The 17,188-nt window shown below is 46.5% G+C and overlaps 1 protein-coding gene across 2 annotated transcripts in view; it reads left to right on the forward strand.

The window, feature by feature from the left end:
• Positions 1 to 17,188, forward strand: part of LOC137413006 (DNA topoisomerase 2-alpha) — a 97,432-nt gene that overhangs the window by 16,050 nt on the left and 64,194 nt on the right. For both annotated transcript variants that reach the window (XR_010981593.2, XM_078781948.1), the window contains 2 exons: positions 2,064 to 2,161; positions 4,394 to 4,606. Coding sequence is in view for 1 of the 2 variants with exons in the window: in XM_078781948.1 (XP_078638074.1) it covers positions 2,064 to 2,161; positions 4,394 to 4,606 (311 nt within the window). In the remaining variant the exon portion in view is untranslated. The remainder of the gene's footprint in view (positions 1 to 2,063; positions 2,162 to 4,393; positions 4,607 to 17,188) is intronic.

Consider the following 17,188-nt stretch of genomic DNA (forward strand, 5'->3'; position numbering starts at 1 on the left):
CATGCGTGCGCGCACACAAATTCTGACCATTGCTTCGTGGGATATACCACCATTCACAATGTGACATTAGCTGGGGTTAGTCCACTTTAAGTGCTGTATCACAATTATTATATTCCGTCTGAGTCCCTTTCGATTTGGCTGTTTCCCCATTAAATTACATTTTAAGCCTGTGTTAGTGTCTTCCTGCCATTCTTTCCCACATGGTGCCCTCATTAAGTATACAACCCTTGAGTTTTTTTCACATTTTGTTGTATTACAGGCTGAATTTAAAATGGATTAAAGTGGGATTTTTTTTTTGGCACTGATCTCCACATAATACTCCATAATGTCAGTGGATTTTTGTTTTTAGAAATTTTTACAAAACAATTAAAAATGAAATACATAAATATCTAATTTACATAAGTATTCAACCCCCTGAGCCAATACTTCGTAGAAGCACCTTTGGCAGCGATTACAGCTTAAGGTCTTAGTGGTTATGTCTATCAGCTTTGCACATCTGTATTTGGGGAGTTTCTCCTATTCTTCCTTGCATATTTGCTAAAGTTGGATGGGGAGCGTCAGTTAACAGCAATCTTCAAGTCCTTCCACCGATTCACAACTGGAATTGGTCTGGGCTTTGGCTGGGCCACTCAAGGACTTTCATGTTCTTGTTCTGAATCCATTTCAGTGTTGCTTTGACCTGTATGCTTGGGGTCATTGCCCTGTTGGAACGTAAATCTTCGCCCGCAGTATAAGGTCTTACGCACTCTGAAGCAGGTTATCCTCAAGGATTTGTCTGTAGTCAGACCCCAATATTCGTGGGTTTCGCGTATTCACGGTTGATAAATTACGACTTGCTACTAAATTTGCGGCCCTATGTCCCGCGTATTTGGGTTTTTTTTGCAGGTGCAAAAAAAGAAAAAAAGAACACACTTCCACTGCATGACAGTTCAAAAACATATCTTCCACCAGCCATGCACAAAACAACTGGACATAGGCAAAAACATGTCTTCCCCAAGCTGCGAGCATGACTGGCTTCTATATTTGCAGCTGTCTGCTTCGTGTTCTTACGGCTTTTAGCGGCCACATAAAAATATTTTAGCCACGTGATAAGCCAACTTTGCGTGATATCCCGCAATTCACACTGAACAGTTTCACGGGCTAGCCCACCATTCACACTGAATATTGCTTTGTGTGATATCCCATCATTTGCACTGTGATCATTGCTTAGTGGGATATCCCATCATTTGCACTGTAAACATTGCTTTGTGAGATACCCCACCATTCACACTGTGTGCATTGCATCACAGGATATGCCACCATTCACTGTGTGCATTGCCTCATGGGACATTCCACCATTCACACTGTGAGAATTGCTTTGCGGGATATGCCACCATTCACTGTGTGCATTGCCTCATGGGACATTCCACCATTCACACTGTGAGAATTGCTTTGTGGGATATGCCACCATTCACTGTGTGCATTGCCTCATGGGATATTCCTCCATTCACACTGAGAATTGCTTTGCGGGATATTCCACCGTTCACATAGCACGGCGAGTTACAGTACAGAATGAAAACGCTCCACCACATCCATTGGTGTAATTAGCTGTCCCCCTCTTAACCATTTGAAGCAATGCCCCCACATTCAGGCTTCCAACATTTGAGGCATTTTCGTATCTCACGCGAATGCTGTGGTCCGACTATTTGGCTCGACATTCATTGTTCCCTCTATCCTTAAAAGTCTCCCAGTCCTTTCCGGTGAAAAGCATCACCCTAGCATGATGCTGCTACCACCATGCTTCACAGTAGGGAGATAGGCTGTGCTGTGGCCCATCAAGTCTGTCCTATAGCTACACCACATAAATTCAATCTAACAGTTTATTAACTTAAATTCGCTGGGGAAGGGTTGATCGGGGGAGGCGGTAGGATCTCTGCCTTGTACTGTTCCCAAGCCGGCTGTGGTTGCAGTATTCTCAACTGGATATTCAGAACATGCATTACTTTACCAGTTGGTGTTTCACCTGATCACATTGTACTGTTGTCCTCGTTGTCTTTGCCTCATGCTTTTTCCATTGTTTTCAGGTGGAAGAAATGGATATGGTGCTAAACTTTGCAATATCTTCAGCACCAAGTTTACAGTTGAAACCGCCTGTCGAGAATCCAAGAAAGTTTTCAAACAGGTAACACATGTCTGTTGAATTGCCACTTTGAGGTTGAAGTTTAACAGTGTGTCCAAGTATTGCCCCTGTAATGTACAATATCCTGACCAACACCATGACATTGTTGTTGCTGGCATTTCTGGTTAATCCAGGGTTGTTATAAAATGTTCACACATTTATAATTGCAATTAAAGATTTGATGTGTATTTTGTATGTGTCACCACTTTTTCCTTGACAGTTCCTCCAACCAACAGACATGTTATTCAATTGTTATCCCCACACTTTTTGGAAAAAAAACTGGGGATGTTTTAATCAGCTCCTGTCTCTGTCCTGCTGTCTTCTCCTAAACGGTTGGGCAGAAATTCACCAAACGTGGTAGTTATGATCGACATGTGGCACGAAGGTGCAAGAGTTGTCATTTTGGCCCCACCCCCTGGGGTGGGGTCAAAAGGTAAAATGCTGAAAAATGGAATTATTAAGGGTACATTTTAAAACAGCTTTAAATGAAACTTTGTATGTGCAGTCAACATTTTGGGGGAACGAGGGGGCGCGTTAAATGGGAAACTATTTTTTGGGGATTTGACCTTCAATTTATACCCCAGCAGGGGTGGGGATTTGGAGTCACAGATCAAAACGGTGAAAAATTGTAAACTTAAAATTTCACATGGATAGTTTCTGGTAAGATATTTTCCCATCTTTCAACTGCTTTTGGTGGGAAGCGTGGCATTTCTTCACTCCAGTTGAAATTGCATTGAGCCAAAGTCTGTTAAAACTGGGGGTTTGAAGGCGAAGAATGTTTGTTTATTTATTTTATTTTTTTCTACATAGTACCATCTTCCATATTAATCCTTGGAAGTGTTGTTTCACAATAGTCACAAGCCTCATTTTGGTGAAGAGTAACAGCTGTCCTATTTTAATACATTATGAGACTACTTTTAGTTGCAATGTCCAGAAATGTGCTGAACAGAACTTTAAATTGTACTAAACTTCGCCAATTTCCTTCAAATATTGCAATCGTATTAATCGTAAATATTGGAATCTCCCGTGATGAAGCCGATTGTGAGGGCCTTTCACTCACTCACCGCAGGCAGCTTGGTGCTCTTTCCGTCTTCTACCGACTCCTCTCTGGCCTAGCCCCCCCCCAGCCCTGTCTGTGCTCTGTCCCTCAAGTACTCCTACAGGTCGCGCAAGAGCTGCCTGCAACCCTCTTCTGGTGAAACTCCCAAAATCAAGACTTTCTGCTCACCTTCACTCTTACATTCCTCTTTTCTCCCGCCTCTGAAACAAACTCCCTCACTCTCTTCAATCCCACTCCTCCCTCCAGGTCTTTAAAACAGCTGTTCACCACCATCTCTTATCTTCCCCCATCCAAAACCTTGATATTTTCTACCCCTGTTAATTCATCCCAGATCCACTTTTCTGAAAAACCGACTTCTTTCCTGGAAGTCCTAGCTGTGTCCATGTGGTTTTTACCTCTCCCACCCCCCCCCCCCCCTTCCCATGCCTCTTCTCCCCCAAGCCCTCTACCTCCCACAGATCTCCCGATGTCCCTGCTCTCAAATGTTGTACTTGTGTGCTTCCCCCTCTCTCCCCATCTTGTGTCCCGCTCCCTTTATTTCGGCTTATGTGTCCGTTTGTTTTTTGTTTTGTCTTTGTCATTAATGTTAGCTTTAACACAAGCCTCGATCTTGTATACAAAAAAAAAATAGTGATCGGGGTACCCAGGGGTCAGGTCATGTGCACAAAATAATTCCCCCTTGCCGTGAGCATGTGGTGACTTATTGCAGTTTTTCTGTGAAAGTGGTTTAACCATTGACCCGTGCCGGAGGGATGTGGTATTGAGGGTGGGGGAAACTGACAGGCATGGCAATAGTGCAAGTGATTCGCTGATGACCTATTTTGCTCCCTCTGTGAATGGGTATTTGCCAGTATTGTGAAAGGAATTAGTTATTTGTTTTTGTTCCATCAAGTTTGATATACGATTAAAGCGAGCAATTATTGGTGTTATACCATGACGTTTGAAATACTGTACTTTATCGATGTCACACTTTGGTGTTTTATTTTATAACATGGAATGACCCATTGAAAGCGTTGTTCTTTCCATGACTAGTAACAGTTGAATCAACGATGTTTGGCTATAATGCAGCATTATGGTTTATTTAAGAAAAATGAATTTTGAATAACATTTCCCTTTCCCTTCCTTCCTTTTATTAAGTGCTTAATTAACTGAGTGCCTGCATATACCTCCTCCAGACTTGGTCTAATAACATGTCCAAGGCCGATGGAGAACAGATAAAGTCCTTTTCTGGTGACGATTTCACCTGCATCACTTTCTACCCCGACCTGACGAAATTCAAGATGCAGGCTCTAGATAAGGACATTGTGGCCTTACTCAATCGGAGAGCTTATGACATGGCTGGGACATGCAAGGGCGTCAAGGTTTTCCTCAATGGCCAAAAACTTCCTGTGAGTGTAATGTGATGATCTGTGGACGTTATTTTGTGTGATTTGATTTTGGGGTGGCTGTCCAAGGTTTCATTTGTGTTTGAATAGCAGCATGAGTTTTTACTTCGCACATTTTAACGGTATTCCATGTTTTACATTGTACTTTTGATCAATTACACTCTATAGTGTAAAGTAGAAAATATGTGATAAATGAGGATTTATTATCAGTTTAATTTCTAGCCATTTTGATTACAGTAATCTTCAAGTGAATGCATAATCTCATAGGAATTTTATTCCAAATTAGTTTCGCTGGTTGCATCATTGCCAAGGCTTTGTCACTGACTATGGCACTGTAGGTCATGGCAGGAATTTGCCTACGTAGGCCTACTATTGCGACAGCCACTCATTGTGGGATCTTTAATGTGCAGCTGGGATATCCAGTATAACATCCTGTTCAACGTGACGGCCACCCACTGATGGAGAAACACCAGTGCGATGTTTTTACAGTTGGATCTGGAATTTAAAATCAACCGAGACAGCTAGCTCAAAGTGGATAACACTACCTCCGAGCTGTCCTGTTAGTCCAGTGCAGGAATACACCAGGCTCTGGTCCTGTTGCAGTTTTGCTAAATACAGTCACGTGAAAAAGTAAGTACACCCCATGTAAAGTTTTGACTTTTTCAACATGTTTCAACATACAGCTATTTGACCTTCATTTCAACAATATTGATAGATAAAGGTGATATAATATAACAAATATCATGAAACATTTACATTTTGTTGTCCATTGTATAATTTAAATATACATAAATGCAAATTTCGCATGTGGAAAAAGTAAGTGCACCCCTACATTTATCACTACTTCAAATACCTAAAATTAGAATCAGGTGCACCAGCTCAGGTGCAAATGATTAGTACATCATTAGAGAGGATCTTGGAGGAACCTGTCTTATTTAAACCTCAGACATTTTGTTTGGTTTGGTCTTTGTTGTTGAAGTGTGTGGTGTCACCATGCCTAGATCAAAAGAGCTCTCTGAGGCCTTCAGAAAGAAGGTTGTGGATGCCTACGAGTCTGGGAAGGGATATAAAAAGATCTCCAAACAATTTGAAATCAATCATTCGACTGTCCGAAAGATCATCTACAAGTGGAGAAGATTCCAAACAACTGCCAACTTGTTCAGGCCAGGCTGCCCCAGCAAGTTCAGCCAGAGAGCAGACCGCAAGATGTTGAAAGAAGTCTCCAAGAACCCCAGAATGTCATCACGGGACCTACAGGTAGCTCTTGCCACTGTTGATGTCAAAGTGCACGAGTCTACCATTAGAAAGAGGCTGCACAAATTTGATCGACATGGGAGGTGTGCCAGGAGGAAACCTTTGCTGTCCAGAAAGAACATAAAGACAAGACTAAAGAGTTGCCAATGAACACCTAGGCAAAGACCAGCACTTCTGGAACAATGTGCTCTGCACAGATGAGTCAAAGGTAGAGCTATTTGGTCACAGTGCCAGAAGACATGTTTGGCGAAAACCAAAGACAGCATTTGACCACAAGAACCTGATACCAACTGTAAAGCATGGTGGTGGAAATATTATGGTTTGGGGCAGTTTTGCTGCATCAGGGCCTGGGCAGCTCACCATCATCGAATCCACTATGAATTCTTCACTGTACCAGAGGGTGCTTGAGGATAATGTGAGGCCATCTGTCGGAAAGTTGAAGCTCAACCGAAGGTGGACCTTGCAACATGACAATGACCCTAAACATCTATCTATAATTCCAGTAATCTCTGTACGTTTGTTTGTCTGTGACCGCTGTTTCTCGACAACTACCGGTCCGATATACTTGAAACTTGCCAGGTATATTGCTGGGGACCCGAGGATGTGCCTTTTCAAGGTTTTAAATTAATCGGACAAGTACTTACCGAGCTATGTCCAAAAAACGCTTCAACCAATCAGAGAGCAGCGAGCTATCACGTGTGCCGAACGTGGCGATCAGACTCTGCCTCGGACGGCACATTTGACAGCGTATTCATTTATTTCACGTTGGAAAACTATGTTGCCGTTAAACTATGTTTTAAAACGAATTCAAACTGCGATTAAATTAAAACGATTCATCGTAACTGCGATTTGCGAACTTCCGGACAGTGAAGACTTCACTTCCGGCAGCCAATCACAGAACGCTTTGTTGCGTAGGCGTGGCCGATGTGAGACGAGCGGAGCTGAGCGCGTTACGAGCTGACCGCCATTACGGTACGTAATTCGATTTCTTATGCGCATTATTTCTCCCAATTCAGTCAGAGCGAAGGGCGGAAGCGAAGAGCGTTGTTTTTTTTGTTTACGGGCGTACGGGCGGGGCAGAGCGTACGGGTAGCGTTTTTTTTTTTTTTTGGCAAGGAACGGGCACCCACGTACGGGCAATGCCCTAGTACCAGTAAATCCACCAAGGAATGGCTGAAAAGAAAGAAATGGAGGGTTCTGGAATGGCCAAGTCAAAGCCCAGATCTAAATCCCATCGAGATGTGGGGGGATTTGAAACGACCTGTGCATGCAAGAAAAGCTTGAGGCATTCAGCTTTTTCACGTGCGGAGTCAGCCGTGTGGCCATTTGAGGTGAGGGAGGGGATGGAGGGGGGAACAAACACCAGAAACAGATTTGATCAGACGCCACCAGGATTTGGAAGAGGGAGACAGATAAGAGAGTTCGGAGAGATATTGACTCAGTTCGGAGACTGAGAACGGAGAGATATTGTTTCCTGGCTCTCCTGAGGGTGGACACACACTTGTTTCGGGCTTTGTGAAAGGAAATGAGATTTCTTTCCGTTGGATTTGCTTTCCAGGAGCTCCGGAGGAGGGATTTGATGAAAATCATGAAAAAAGTTTGAAATGAAAATTTGAAAACAACCATGAAAATTTGAAATGAGCTGCGCATGCGCAAGATTGGAGGTCTCGTCTCTTCGAAGTTGTCCATGCGCGCTCGCTTTCGAAGTTTGGTAACTTTTCACAATTGTGTTTTTGTCGAAACTGTATCTTTCTCTCGGTGTATGTACCTATTGGGGTGTCTTTAATAGTATTCTTGATGTTGGTTTTTCATACCTGTGTACAGAATCGTCGGTCTTTCGTATCGCGTATTCTGAGGCCTAAGTGTAGTACTAGGCTACCGTGTCCGACCTTGGCTTGAGGCTTTGTTTTTGTCTCGGCGGTTCTCCGATCACGCTGCAATTACTTTCCGGTCTCTGTTTTTCACGGTCTTTTCACCCCATACTTCCTTGTTTTAAAATCTCCTCAAAAACAAACAAAAAAAACCAAAAACATTTCCTTCTGTTCTTATTCGTTTATTCGTTCTTATTTGTTCGTTCGTTCTTCGACCACGTTGTTTGTGATCACGTTAAAAAATGTCTAATCTGTCCCCTGAAGACCTGTATTCTGTCATATTCTATAACACCTTTTTCTTCTTCTATAAAAGGATGCTTTCGACTTGCTCACCAAATCTATTCATTCCAAAAAAAAATTCCATCTCTTATAGTGCATCTTTCATTCATTCCCTAAACTCTCCAGCACTCCATCCTCCCTCCAGCGTCCTCAAACATATTTTTGACTCGAATGTCTCAAGAAACTCATTTTGCAATAAATGTTCGTTTCCCATTAATCGTACACTTTTCAAAATCCAATCTCACCCCTCCCCTCCAAATCTTCCCCATCACCCCTTCCCTCCAAAACTTCCCCATCACCCCTTCACTCCAAATATTCCCCATCACCCCTCCCCTTCAAAACTTCCCCATCACCCCTCCCCTTCAAATCTACCCCCTTGCCCCTCCCCTCCAAATCATCCCCATCACCCATCTCTTTCAAATTTTCCCCCTTGCCCCTCCCCTCCAAACCTTCCCCATCACCCATCCCTTTCAAATCTTCCCCCTTGCCCCTCCCCTCCAAATCTTCCCCATCACCCCTTCCCTCCAAAACTTCCCCATCACCCCTCCCCTCCAAAACTTCCCCATCACCCCTCCCCTCCAAAACTTCCCCATCACCCCTCCCCTCTAAATCTACCCCCTTGCCCCTCCCCTCCAAATCATCCCCATCACCCATCTCTTTCAAATCTTCCCCCTTGCCCCTCCCCTCCAAATCTTCCCAATCACCCATTCCTTTCAAATCTCCCCCCACACCCCTCCCCTCCGAGACTCTCCCTCGCTCCTCCCCTCCTAGACTCCCCTCTCACCCCTCCTCCTCAAACCGTCCTCCCCGCTTCTTCCCCCTTCCAACTTTCACCTTCATCTCCCTCAACCTTCTGCCTCGCTCTTCCCCCTCGTCAAATAACACCTCACTGCGCCTCTCCCAATCACCATCAAACCTTTTGTCCGCCCCATTCTTCCCTTTCTCCAAGCTATTCTGTAATCTCTGTCACACCTTCAACAGCTCTCCCTACCTCTTCCTCCTCTTCCACATCTTACCCTACCGCTCCCCCCCCCCCCCCCCCCTGTTCTGTATCCGATGCTCCCCCTTCCTCTTCCTTAACAGTATGGACCTCAAACATCCGGGGCCTTCGCTCAAACTTGTCTGATCTCTCCATACAGGTTGCTTCTGACAAACCAGACGTGATCTGCTTAACAGAAACTTTCCTCCTTCATGATGTCTCTGATTCCTTGGTATCTCTCCCAGGTTACTCCCTCCTCCGGTATGATAGACCTGAGCCTCGTCCTGGAGGTGGGGTTGCTATCTTTATAAAAAACTCTCTTCCTCACTCGCCCTGCACTGCCCTCTCTCCACCTCACCCCCAGGAATACCTTTGGCTACGGCTTCCCCTTCGCTCCCACCTTTTGTTCATGTGTGTTGTACCGTCCACCAAACAGTGATGACTCCATCTACATCTCGCTGTCTGAGAATATGGACCAACTTCTATCTACCCATCCCAACTCTCTCTTCCTCATATGTGGTGATTTCAACTGTCACCATGCCAGTTGGCTGGGTGTGGGTACCTCTCTCACCAGCCATGGCTCTTCAGCAAAGGACTTCTGTGACTCACTGGGACTGACACAATCTGTCAATTTCCCGACCCGGATTTCAGTCAACGGAGCATCTTCTCTTCTGGACTTGGTTATGACTAACTTCCCTGAAAATGTCTGCTGCTCTTCTTCTGCTCCAATCGGCTCTTCTGATCATGTGCTTGTTAAAGTGGACATCTCTCTGACCATTCTCAGAGAGCCTCCTCAGCGTCGACGAGTCTGGCATTTAACTCAGGCCAACTGGCACGGTCTTCAAGCAGCCATCAATCATCTGGACTGGTCTCCCATCTCTACCGCCTCTGACATCAACTCATCCTGGGAATTCTTCCAAAGTAAATTGCTCTCTCTCATGCACAGATTTATCCCATCTCGTCTTCAGTTGTCATACCCTTCCTCCTGTCCATGGTACACGGAATCTTGTGGTGAGGCTATTGCCCAGAAACAACTGGCTTTCGTCTCCTGGAAAGCAAATTCAACGGAAGGAAATCTAATTTCCTTTCACAAAGCCCGAAACAAGTGTGTGTCCACCCTCAGGAGAGCCAGGAAACAATATCTCTCCGTTCTCAGGACCGAACTCTCTTATCTGTCTCCCTCTTCCAAATCCTGGTGGCGTCTGGTCAAATCTGTTTCTGGTGTTTGTTCCCCCTCCATCCCCTCCATCCCCTCCCTCACCTCAAATGGCCACACGGCTGACTCCGCATGTGAAAAAGCTGAATGCCTCAACTCTGTGTTTGCCTCTAAATCTTGTGTCCCAAACCCATCCCTCTGTACCCACCGTACCCAGTCGTACCCAGCTGCTCCTGGACTCTGTGTCCTTTCCTCCTGACAAGGTGGAAAAGTTTCTGTCAAACCTCGACTCAGATTCTGCAACTGGACCTGACGGCATCAGCCCACGGGTCCTAAAATCCTGTTCTTCCGCTCTTTCACTCCGTCTCTGTTCTCTTCACCCTCTCTTTTGCTCAAGATCATCTTCCATCTGCTTGGAAATCTGCCAACATCACCGCTTTGCACAAAAAAGGTGCAAAAACAGATCCCAGCAACTACAGACCAATCAGCCTTCTCCCAATTATCAGCAAAGTCATGGAATCCATCATTGCTTCAGATATGAAATCTTTCCTCTTCTCCAATGGCTTGATCTCTGATCATCAATTTGGTTTCAGACCTGGACACTCTACTCTGGACATGCTGCTTCTGCTTTCTCAACAATGGATGGAGGTCTTCAATGCCAAACAGGAAATTAGAGCAGTCTCCCTTGACATATCACGTGCCTTCGATACGGTCTGGCACCCCGCTCTGCTCACCAAACCCTCCTCTTTTGGTATCCATGGAAATCTCCACGCATGGCTGGCGGACTTCCTCTCTAGTCGTAGTCAACGTGTGGCCCTGAATGGGGTTCTCTCATCTCCTCTTCCTGTTCTCAGGCTGGAGTTCCACAAGGCAGTGTTCTGGGCCCTGTGCTTTTTCTGGTCTTCATCAATGATCTCTCTGACTCTCTTGAAAATCCTCTGTATCTCTTTGCTGATGACTCTACTCTCTGTCGCTCCATTCTTCATCCCTCAGATCGGCAGTCTGCAGCCTCCTCACTCTCTGCAGACCTGGACAAAATCACAGACTGGGCAAACAAGTGGAACATGTCTTTCAATCCTGACAAATCTCACACTCTTACGATGTCTCCGAAAAGACCGACTGGACAACCCTCCCATCCACTTTCTGAATAATCCTCTCCAAGAAGTTCTGTCACTCAAGCTTTTGGGTCTCACTATCTGCCATGATCTTTTTTGGGAAAACCACATTTCAAATCTGGCCTCCAAAGCCAGTCGCCGACTGGGCATCCTCCGTCGTGCGAAGTCCTTCCTTGGCACACCTGAGCTCCTCACCACATACAAGGCTTTCATCCGCAGCTCAATGGAATACTGCTCTCCCCTCTGGACTGGTGCTCCTGCCTCACACCTAGCTCGTCTTCACGCTGTTGAAACCAAAGCATTCAGAATCATTGGAATCTCCCGCGATGAAGCTAACTCCAAGGGCCTCTCACTCACTCACCGCAGGCAGGTTGGTGGTCTTTCCGTCTTCTACCGACTCCTCTCTGGCCTTGCCCCCCCAGCTCTCTCTGGGCTCTGTCCCGCAAATATTCCTACAGGTTGCACAAGATCTGCCTGCAACCCTCTTATGGTCAAACTGCCAAAATCAAGTCTCTCTGCTCACCTTCACTCCTTCATTCCTCTTTTCTCCCGCCTCTGGAACAAACTCCCTCACTCTCTTCAATCCCACTCCACCCTCCAGGTCTTTAAAACAGCTGTTCACCACCATCTCTTATCTTCCCCCATCCAAAACCTTGATCTTTTCTACCCCCGCTAATTTCACCCCAATTCCACTTTTTTGAAATACCAACTTCTGTCCTGGAAGAAATACCAACTCCTCCCCTCCCGCCCCCGCTTCCCACGTCTCCTCCCCCCAAGCCCTCTCCCTTCTACACATCTCCCTGCTCTCAAATGTTGTTTGTGTGCTTCCCCTTCTCTCCCCATCTTGTCTTCCGCTCCCTCTTTTTATATATATTGTTTGTCTGGTTGATTTGTTTGTGAAGTGAATGTTAGCCTCGATTCAGTATACAAAAAAAAAAAAAAACCCCTCAAACATCGCACAGCTGAAAGAATTCTGCATGGAGGAGTGGGCAAAAATTTCTCCCAGTCGATAGTTATAAGAAACGCCTACTTGAGGTTGTTTCTGCAAAAGGGGGCAATACCACCTATTAGAGCCAAGGGTGTACTTACTTTTTCCACATGCGAAATTTGCATTTATGTTTATTTAAGTTATACAATGGACTACAAAATGTTAATGTTTCATGATATGTTATATTATATCACCTTTATCTATCTATATTGTTGAAATGAAGATCAAATAGCTTTTTTTAGAAATATGTTGAAAAAGTCAAAACTTTACATGGGGTGTACTTACTTTTTCACGTGACTGCACATGTTCACTTTGATTATGTGGCTCACCACGTCTTTATGATCAACCCTGCTTCGATTCTAATTTTTCACCTTGTGCCACTGTCCATTCATGTCTGAACAATTTGAATGACACTTGTGAAACTTGTGCACTTCGGATTCCTCTTTGCCTTTTATTGAAAAGAATGATTAAAGAATGAAGTACAGGGATACCTTGATTATGTGTACGATACCTTCTTGAAAAGTGCGATTTAAATCAAATCAATTTTTTTTTCCCATGAGAAATGCAGTAATGCATTAAGGCTAGGTGTGGGTTGGGGAGGAGACATCGTAATTTTCAAAGGTGATAATACTGTTACGGACCACGGATAGGATGTTGATTTGCCGAGCGGATGGCGCCGCGGCCCTAACAGTAACCCCGACTAACCCGATTCCTGAACGTTGGCCAAAATCGCGCCACAGATATTCAATGGGGAAGAGACTAAAGCGAAGGATGTGAAGAAGAAGAAAGACAAAGGGTAAGGAATACAAATATAATTTATTTACTATTTACAACCAAAAGAAACCAAGGAGAAGGAAGGATAATAAAACAATTTACAGAAGATATCAGAGACACAGTGCAATGCTAGCTTACCCACAGTCTTAATTAACCCAGGACAGAACAAACAAAAGACAGACTCACGCGGGGAATGATGACAGGAATGGCAGGAGGTGGATGGCTGGAGGGAGCGGAAGGTTCAGCTGGAACCGCAGCACGGTCGGGTCGGGGATGAGCAGCCGCCGCCCTTTCTCGATCGGCGCGTTTAGCAGCCGCCGTTCCTTCGCGGCCCCGCTCGAAACTGCCGTCAAAGCCCCGAAGCTGCTGTGGCTGAAGCTGCTGTGGCTGAAGCTGCTGCGTGCCGCTGCTCTTTCAGGGATCCTCTCTGGCGCAACTTCTTCTTGGAACCTTTGGCGCAACTCTTTTAATTCACCTCTCCCTCTCTTGCTTAGTCCAACAACCACTTTCTCTCTTGCTTGGTCCAACAACCACTTTCTCTCTTACTTAGTCCAACAACAACCTCTCTTTCTTGGTCCAACAACCACTTTCTCTCTTGCTTCGTCCAACAACAACTTTTTGGCTTTTGCGCGCGCGCTTTTACAGCGCCTCAGGCGATCAAGCCGCTAGTGTCCAGGACACGCCCATCGGTCAGCTCGCCTCGGCCCTGATTGGTCGACACGGCCCTCTGGCTCCGCCCCTGATGACGATGGGCGGGCACGCCCTTCTTCCCCGAGCTGACCACGCTTAATGGCGGCAAATGCAGTTGGCAGTAGACGAAAGGGGGGTTGGAAGGGAATCTACCTTATTTCACTTGGTGCAATGGAGTATTTCAATTAATGGAAGACACAGCCTTACACTAATACACATAATAAGGATATAACTGTCAACAAGGGGGGAAATCTATGATTGGCTAACGTGTGGTGTTTATGAACTAATTACGGGACGCACTTTGACCTTTATACATAACTGGAGCAAGGAGGGCGATACTTTTACAACAATTTACACAACAACAAAAAAAAAACATTCTCATGTCCGCAACACTGCACCCTCCTCCTCTTAGGCACGTCCCGGGCCTATGAACTTTTACTTTAGTGTGGCACGTAGGTGTAGTTCCCTCTACTTTTAACCTGACCCTGAGTGTGACAGTTTTAAAACACCAATAAATATGTCCCACTGCTCCATTGCACCCTACCTCACAGACTCACGCCCACAGCTAACCGAATTGCGGAATGGTCTTCAAACTATACATTTATGGTGGGGGCGCATTATTTACAATGACTACTTTTATTTACAAAATGCAACCCAGGACCTGTGATCGTTCTTTTGGGGGGGGGGGGGGGGGGAAGACAGTCTTCCCTGCATCGATGCACCATGCAAGCACCCTAAAACGCACCAAAGCACCCTCAAGCACCAATCGATGCACAGTCATCACTGTTCATAAAAATAACCAAACAACCCCTAACCCTGCTGGTGGTCTCTTGCTCTTCGGCTCCCTCTGCTGGCTATTTGCTTTCTTCCAGTTGTTGTCTTTCTTTCATTTTCTTACTGGCGGCCTATTGGTGGAAATAAAATGCACCCAACGTGTCCATTTTTATTTATTTGTGGCCCACAGGGCCGACTAGTGTTCTTCACCTGTGGGGCATCGGTGCCCTGTGGCCAAGGTCCGCCAGCAAGATCTCGGGCCTTCATGGCCGGTTCCAGCAGAGGGGCCATGCCCCAACCCATGGGGTCCATAAGTGGTGCTCAGCCACAGACATGTGGTCCATAATGTGGTGCATCAATGCAGACAGCTGTTTCTGGGAGTTCCGGGCGCACAATGGCGGACTCACGCACGCTCCCCTCGGCGCCCAGTGGCGCACAGGTCCTCATGTGGGAGACAAAAGGGGGAAAAGACAGATGAGCGAGGGGTAAGGTCACAAGGGTACACATCAATCGAGGCAATGCAAGGCGAAGTGCGTACGGAGAGCGAAGTGAGAAAGCTCATCCCTACCGTACGTCACCCCCCCCTGTCACCTACTCTACCCTTGCCCTTACCCCATATTTACAAAATCTACACCTTTACAAATTCGTCGCTAATGTCACGTCTTCCCCATATTTCCCCTATACCAAATTCGTCTCCACAATCCCTCTATCCAAAATTTGCCATCACCCAATTCATCATCAATCCTCGTAAGGAGGAAGAGATGGAACAACAAAGCACAATGTCACACCCACGTCATGATGCGTCTCACAATCCAAAACATTTGCATCATAAAAATAATAAAAACAACCTGGCATGGTGTGGAGGTATGTCATCTCAGGTGAGTGGATGCAGATGGTGCAAGGAGACTTCAATCCTAACTATCCTCTAAATGACATTAACACACTTTACACTACCCGGGGTCTTTCCCTGCCAATCCATTGGCCAACTTACACTATGGGTTCTAAAAACCAATTCCCATTGACCAAACTGTTGTGCTTCCTTAATTTGGGGTCTCACTCCCCCGATGCAACTCCCTGTGCCCTTGCACAATTTCCAGGCTGGGTCGTGCAGCTCTCCCAGCAGGTCTACCCACCTGCACACCTCCACCACTGTAGTTTCCACCCGAGCTTACCTAGCTCCTCACCCTAACCTATCTAACTGGGGAAGGCCCCTCCTGGCTCTGTCACCCCTTGGTGCCCTCTGGCACTGGGCTACCCGGGTCTGTCCTCCGGGTCCTCGGGCCCCATCCACAACAACTCTACCGGCTCCCAGAGCCCACCTGCGGCCTCACCTGGCCGACATCCTCACAGTGGTGGAGTGCCCAAACCAGCTACACACACTAACAGGCTACACGCCCAGCCATTTCCACGTCACTAATGCACCCATTCAAATACCATTCTTCCACCACGCACCACAGATGCCAATATCCAACCACAATTTACCTGTACCCTCTACCTAACTCTTACACTACCCTCCCCGGGTATTCGTGATGGGGTCCATCCTCCTTTCCCCCATCCACACCTTCGCACCATCCACTTCACTCCACAGTTTCCACCATACTCACTCCACAACCATCCATTCCACTACTCCATACCATTTATTCCATACACCTGTTTTTTTTTTCATACACCTGTTGTTGCACACCTGTGCAATCACACCTGGTACCACCTACACCCTCCTTCCTTCCTGGACCATTCGGTCAACACAACACACATCACCATCACTCACTCATACACTGCTCCATCCACCTGGCCAGTTGCACACCTGTGCAATCACACCTTTTAACCATACACACGGCATCATCTAATCTACCTGTTGCCCTGCTAACTTAGTGCTCCCCGTCTTCCCTTTAAACTAAGCACATACCACGTCATTATCATCCACACTAATCTACCTGCGTCCCCACTACAGGTATCATTGTCACTACCTAATCTTACCGTTACCTAAGGTCATCTTCTAGGTCCCTACACACTATATCCTAACCCTCCCGGGCTAGTTTTCACTGCCAACCCCATAAGTCTAGTGCTCCTTTGCCCCCGCTGTGAGAGATGGCAGAGTTGCCATCCCACCACATCGGGCATCTCCCACTACCAATTTTGCTCACCAAATTCCAGCCAATTAAAAATTTGCCAATCATCTGCCAATCATCACTCTGCCAATCCTTTGCCAATCATCAAATTTTGTTTTTCTAATTTCGGGTCCAAAACACTTTCAGTATCACACGTCTACTCACTTGAGCCTCTCGGTGCGCCAATTCACTTCTACAGCCCGGCTTCGCACGGCCGAGCAATGAATGCGGGTTGCTTGGTGCCGGCGGTTGGATACGTCCGGCATTCGGTGCAGGGAAGGACGCTTACCCGGGCCGAGATCCCACGCACCATCTCGGCACGGAGCCGTCCAATGGCCCGATTTCGACCTGCCGGAACGCCTCAACCACAAAGGGTTGTCGTGACGACCCTTCCTACAGGGCCGCCCGCTCAGCTTAGTGGAGCACGGACGCGGCCGTTCAAAGCGCGGCCCGGCGTGGATCTCGCACGGCAGTTCTTTCGAAACCGCCGCGGATCCCCGCAGCACGGAAAGCTGCCCGGTTCGCACCGAAGGCCCGATTCGGCTATACGTCGCTCTAACCGCTAACCCGGTTACCGTCGATGCTCCATTCGCATGC

Source organism: Myxine glutinosa, chromosome 7, assembly GCF_964187855.1.
Source record: "Myxine glutinosa chromosome 7, kmMyxGlut1.1, whole genome shotgun sequence".
Classification (NCBI taxonomy): domain Eukaryota; kingdom Metazoa; phylum Chordata; class Myxini; order Myxiniformes; family Myxinidae; genus Myxine; species Myxine glutinosa.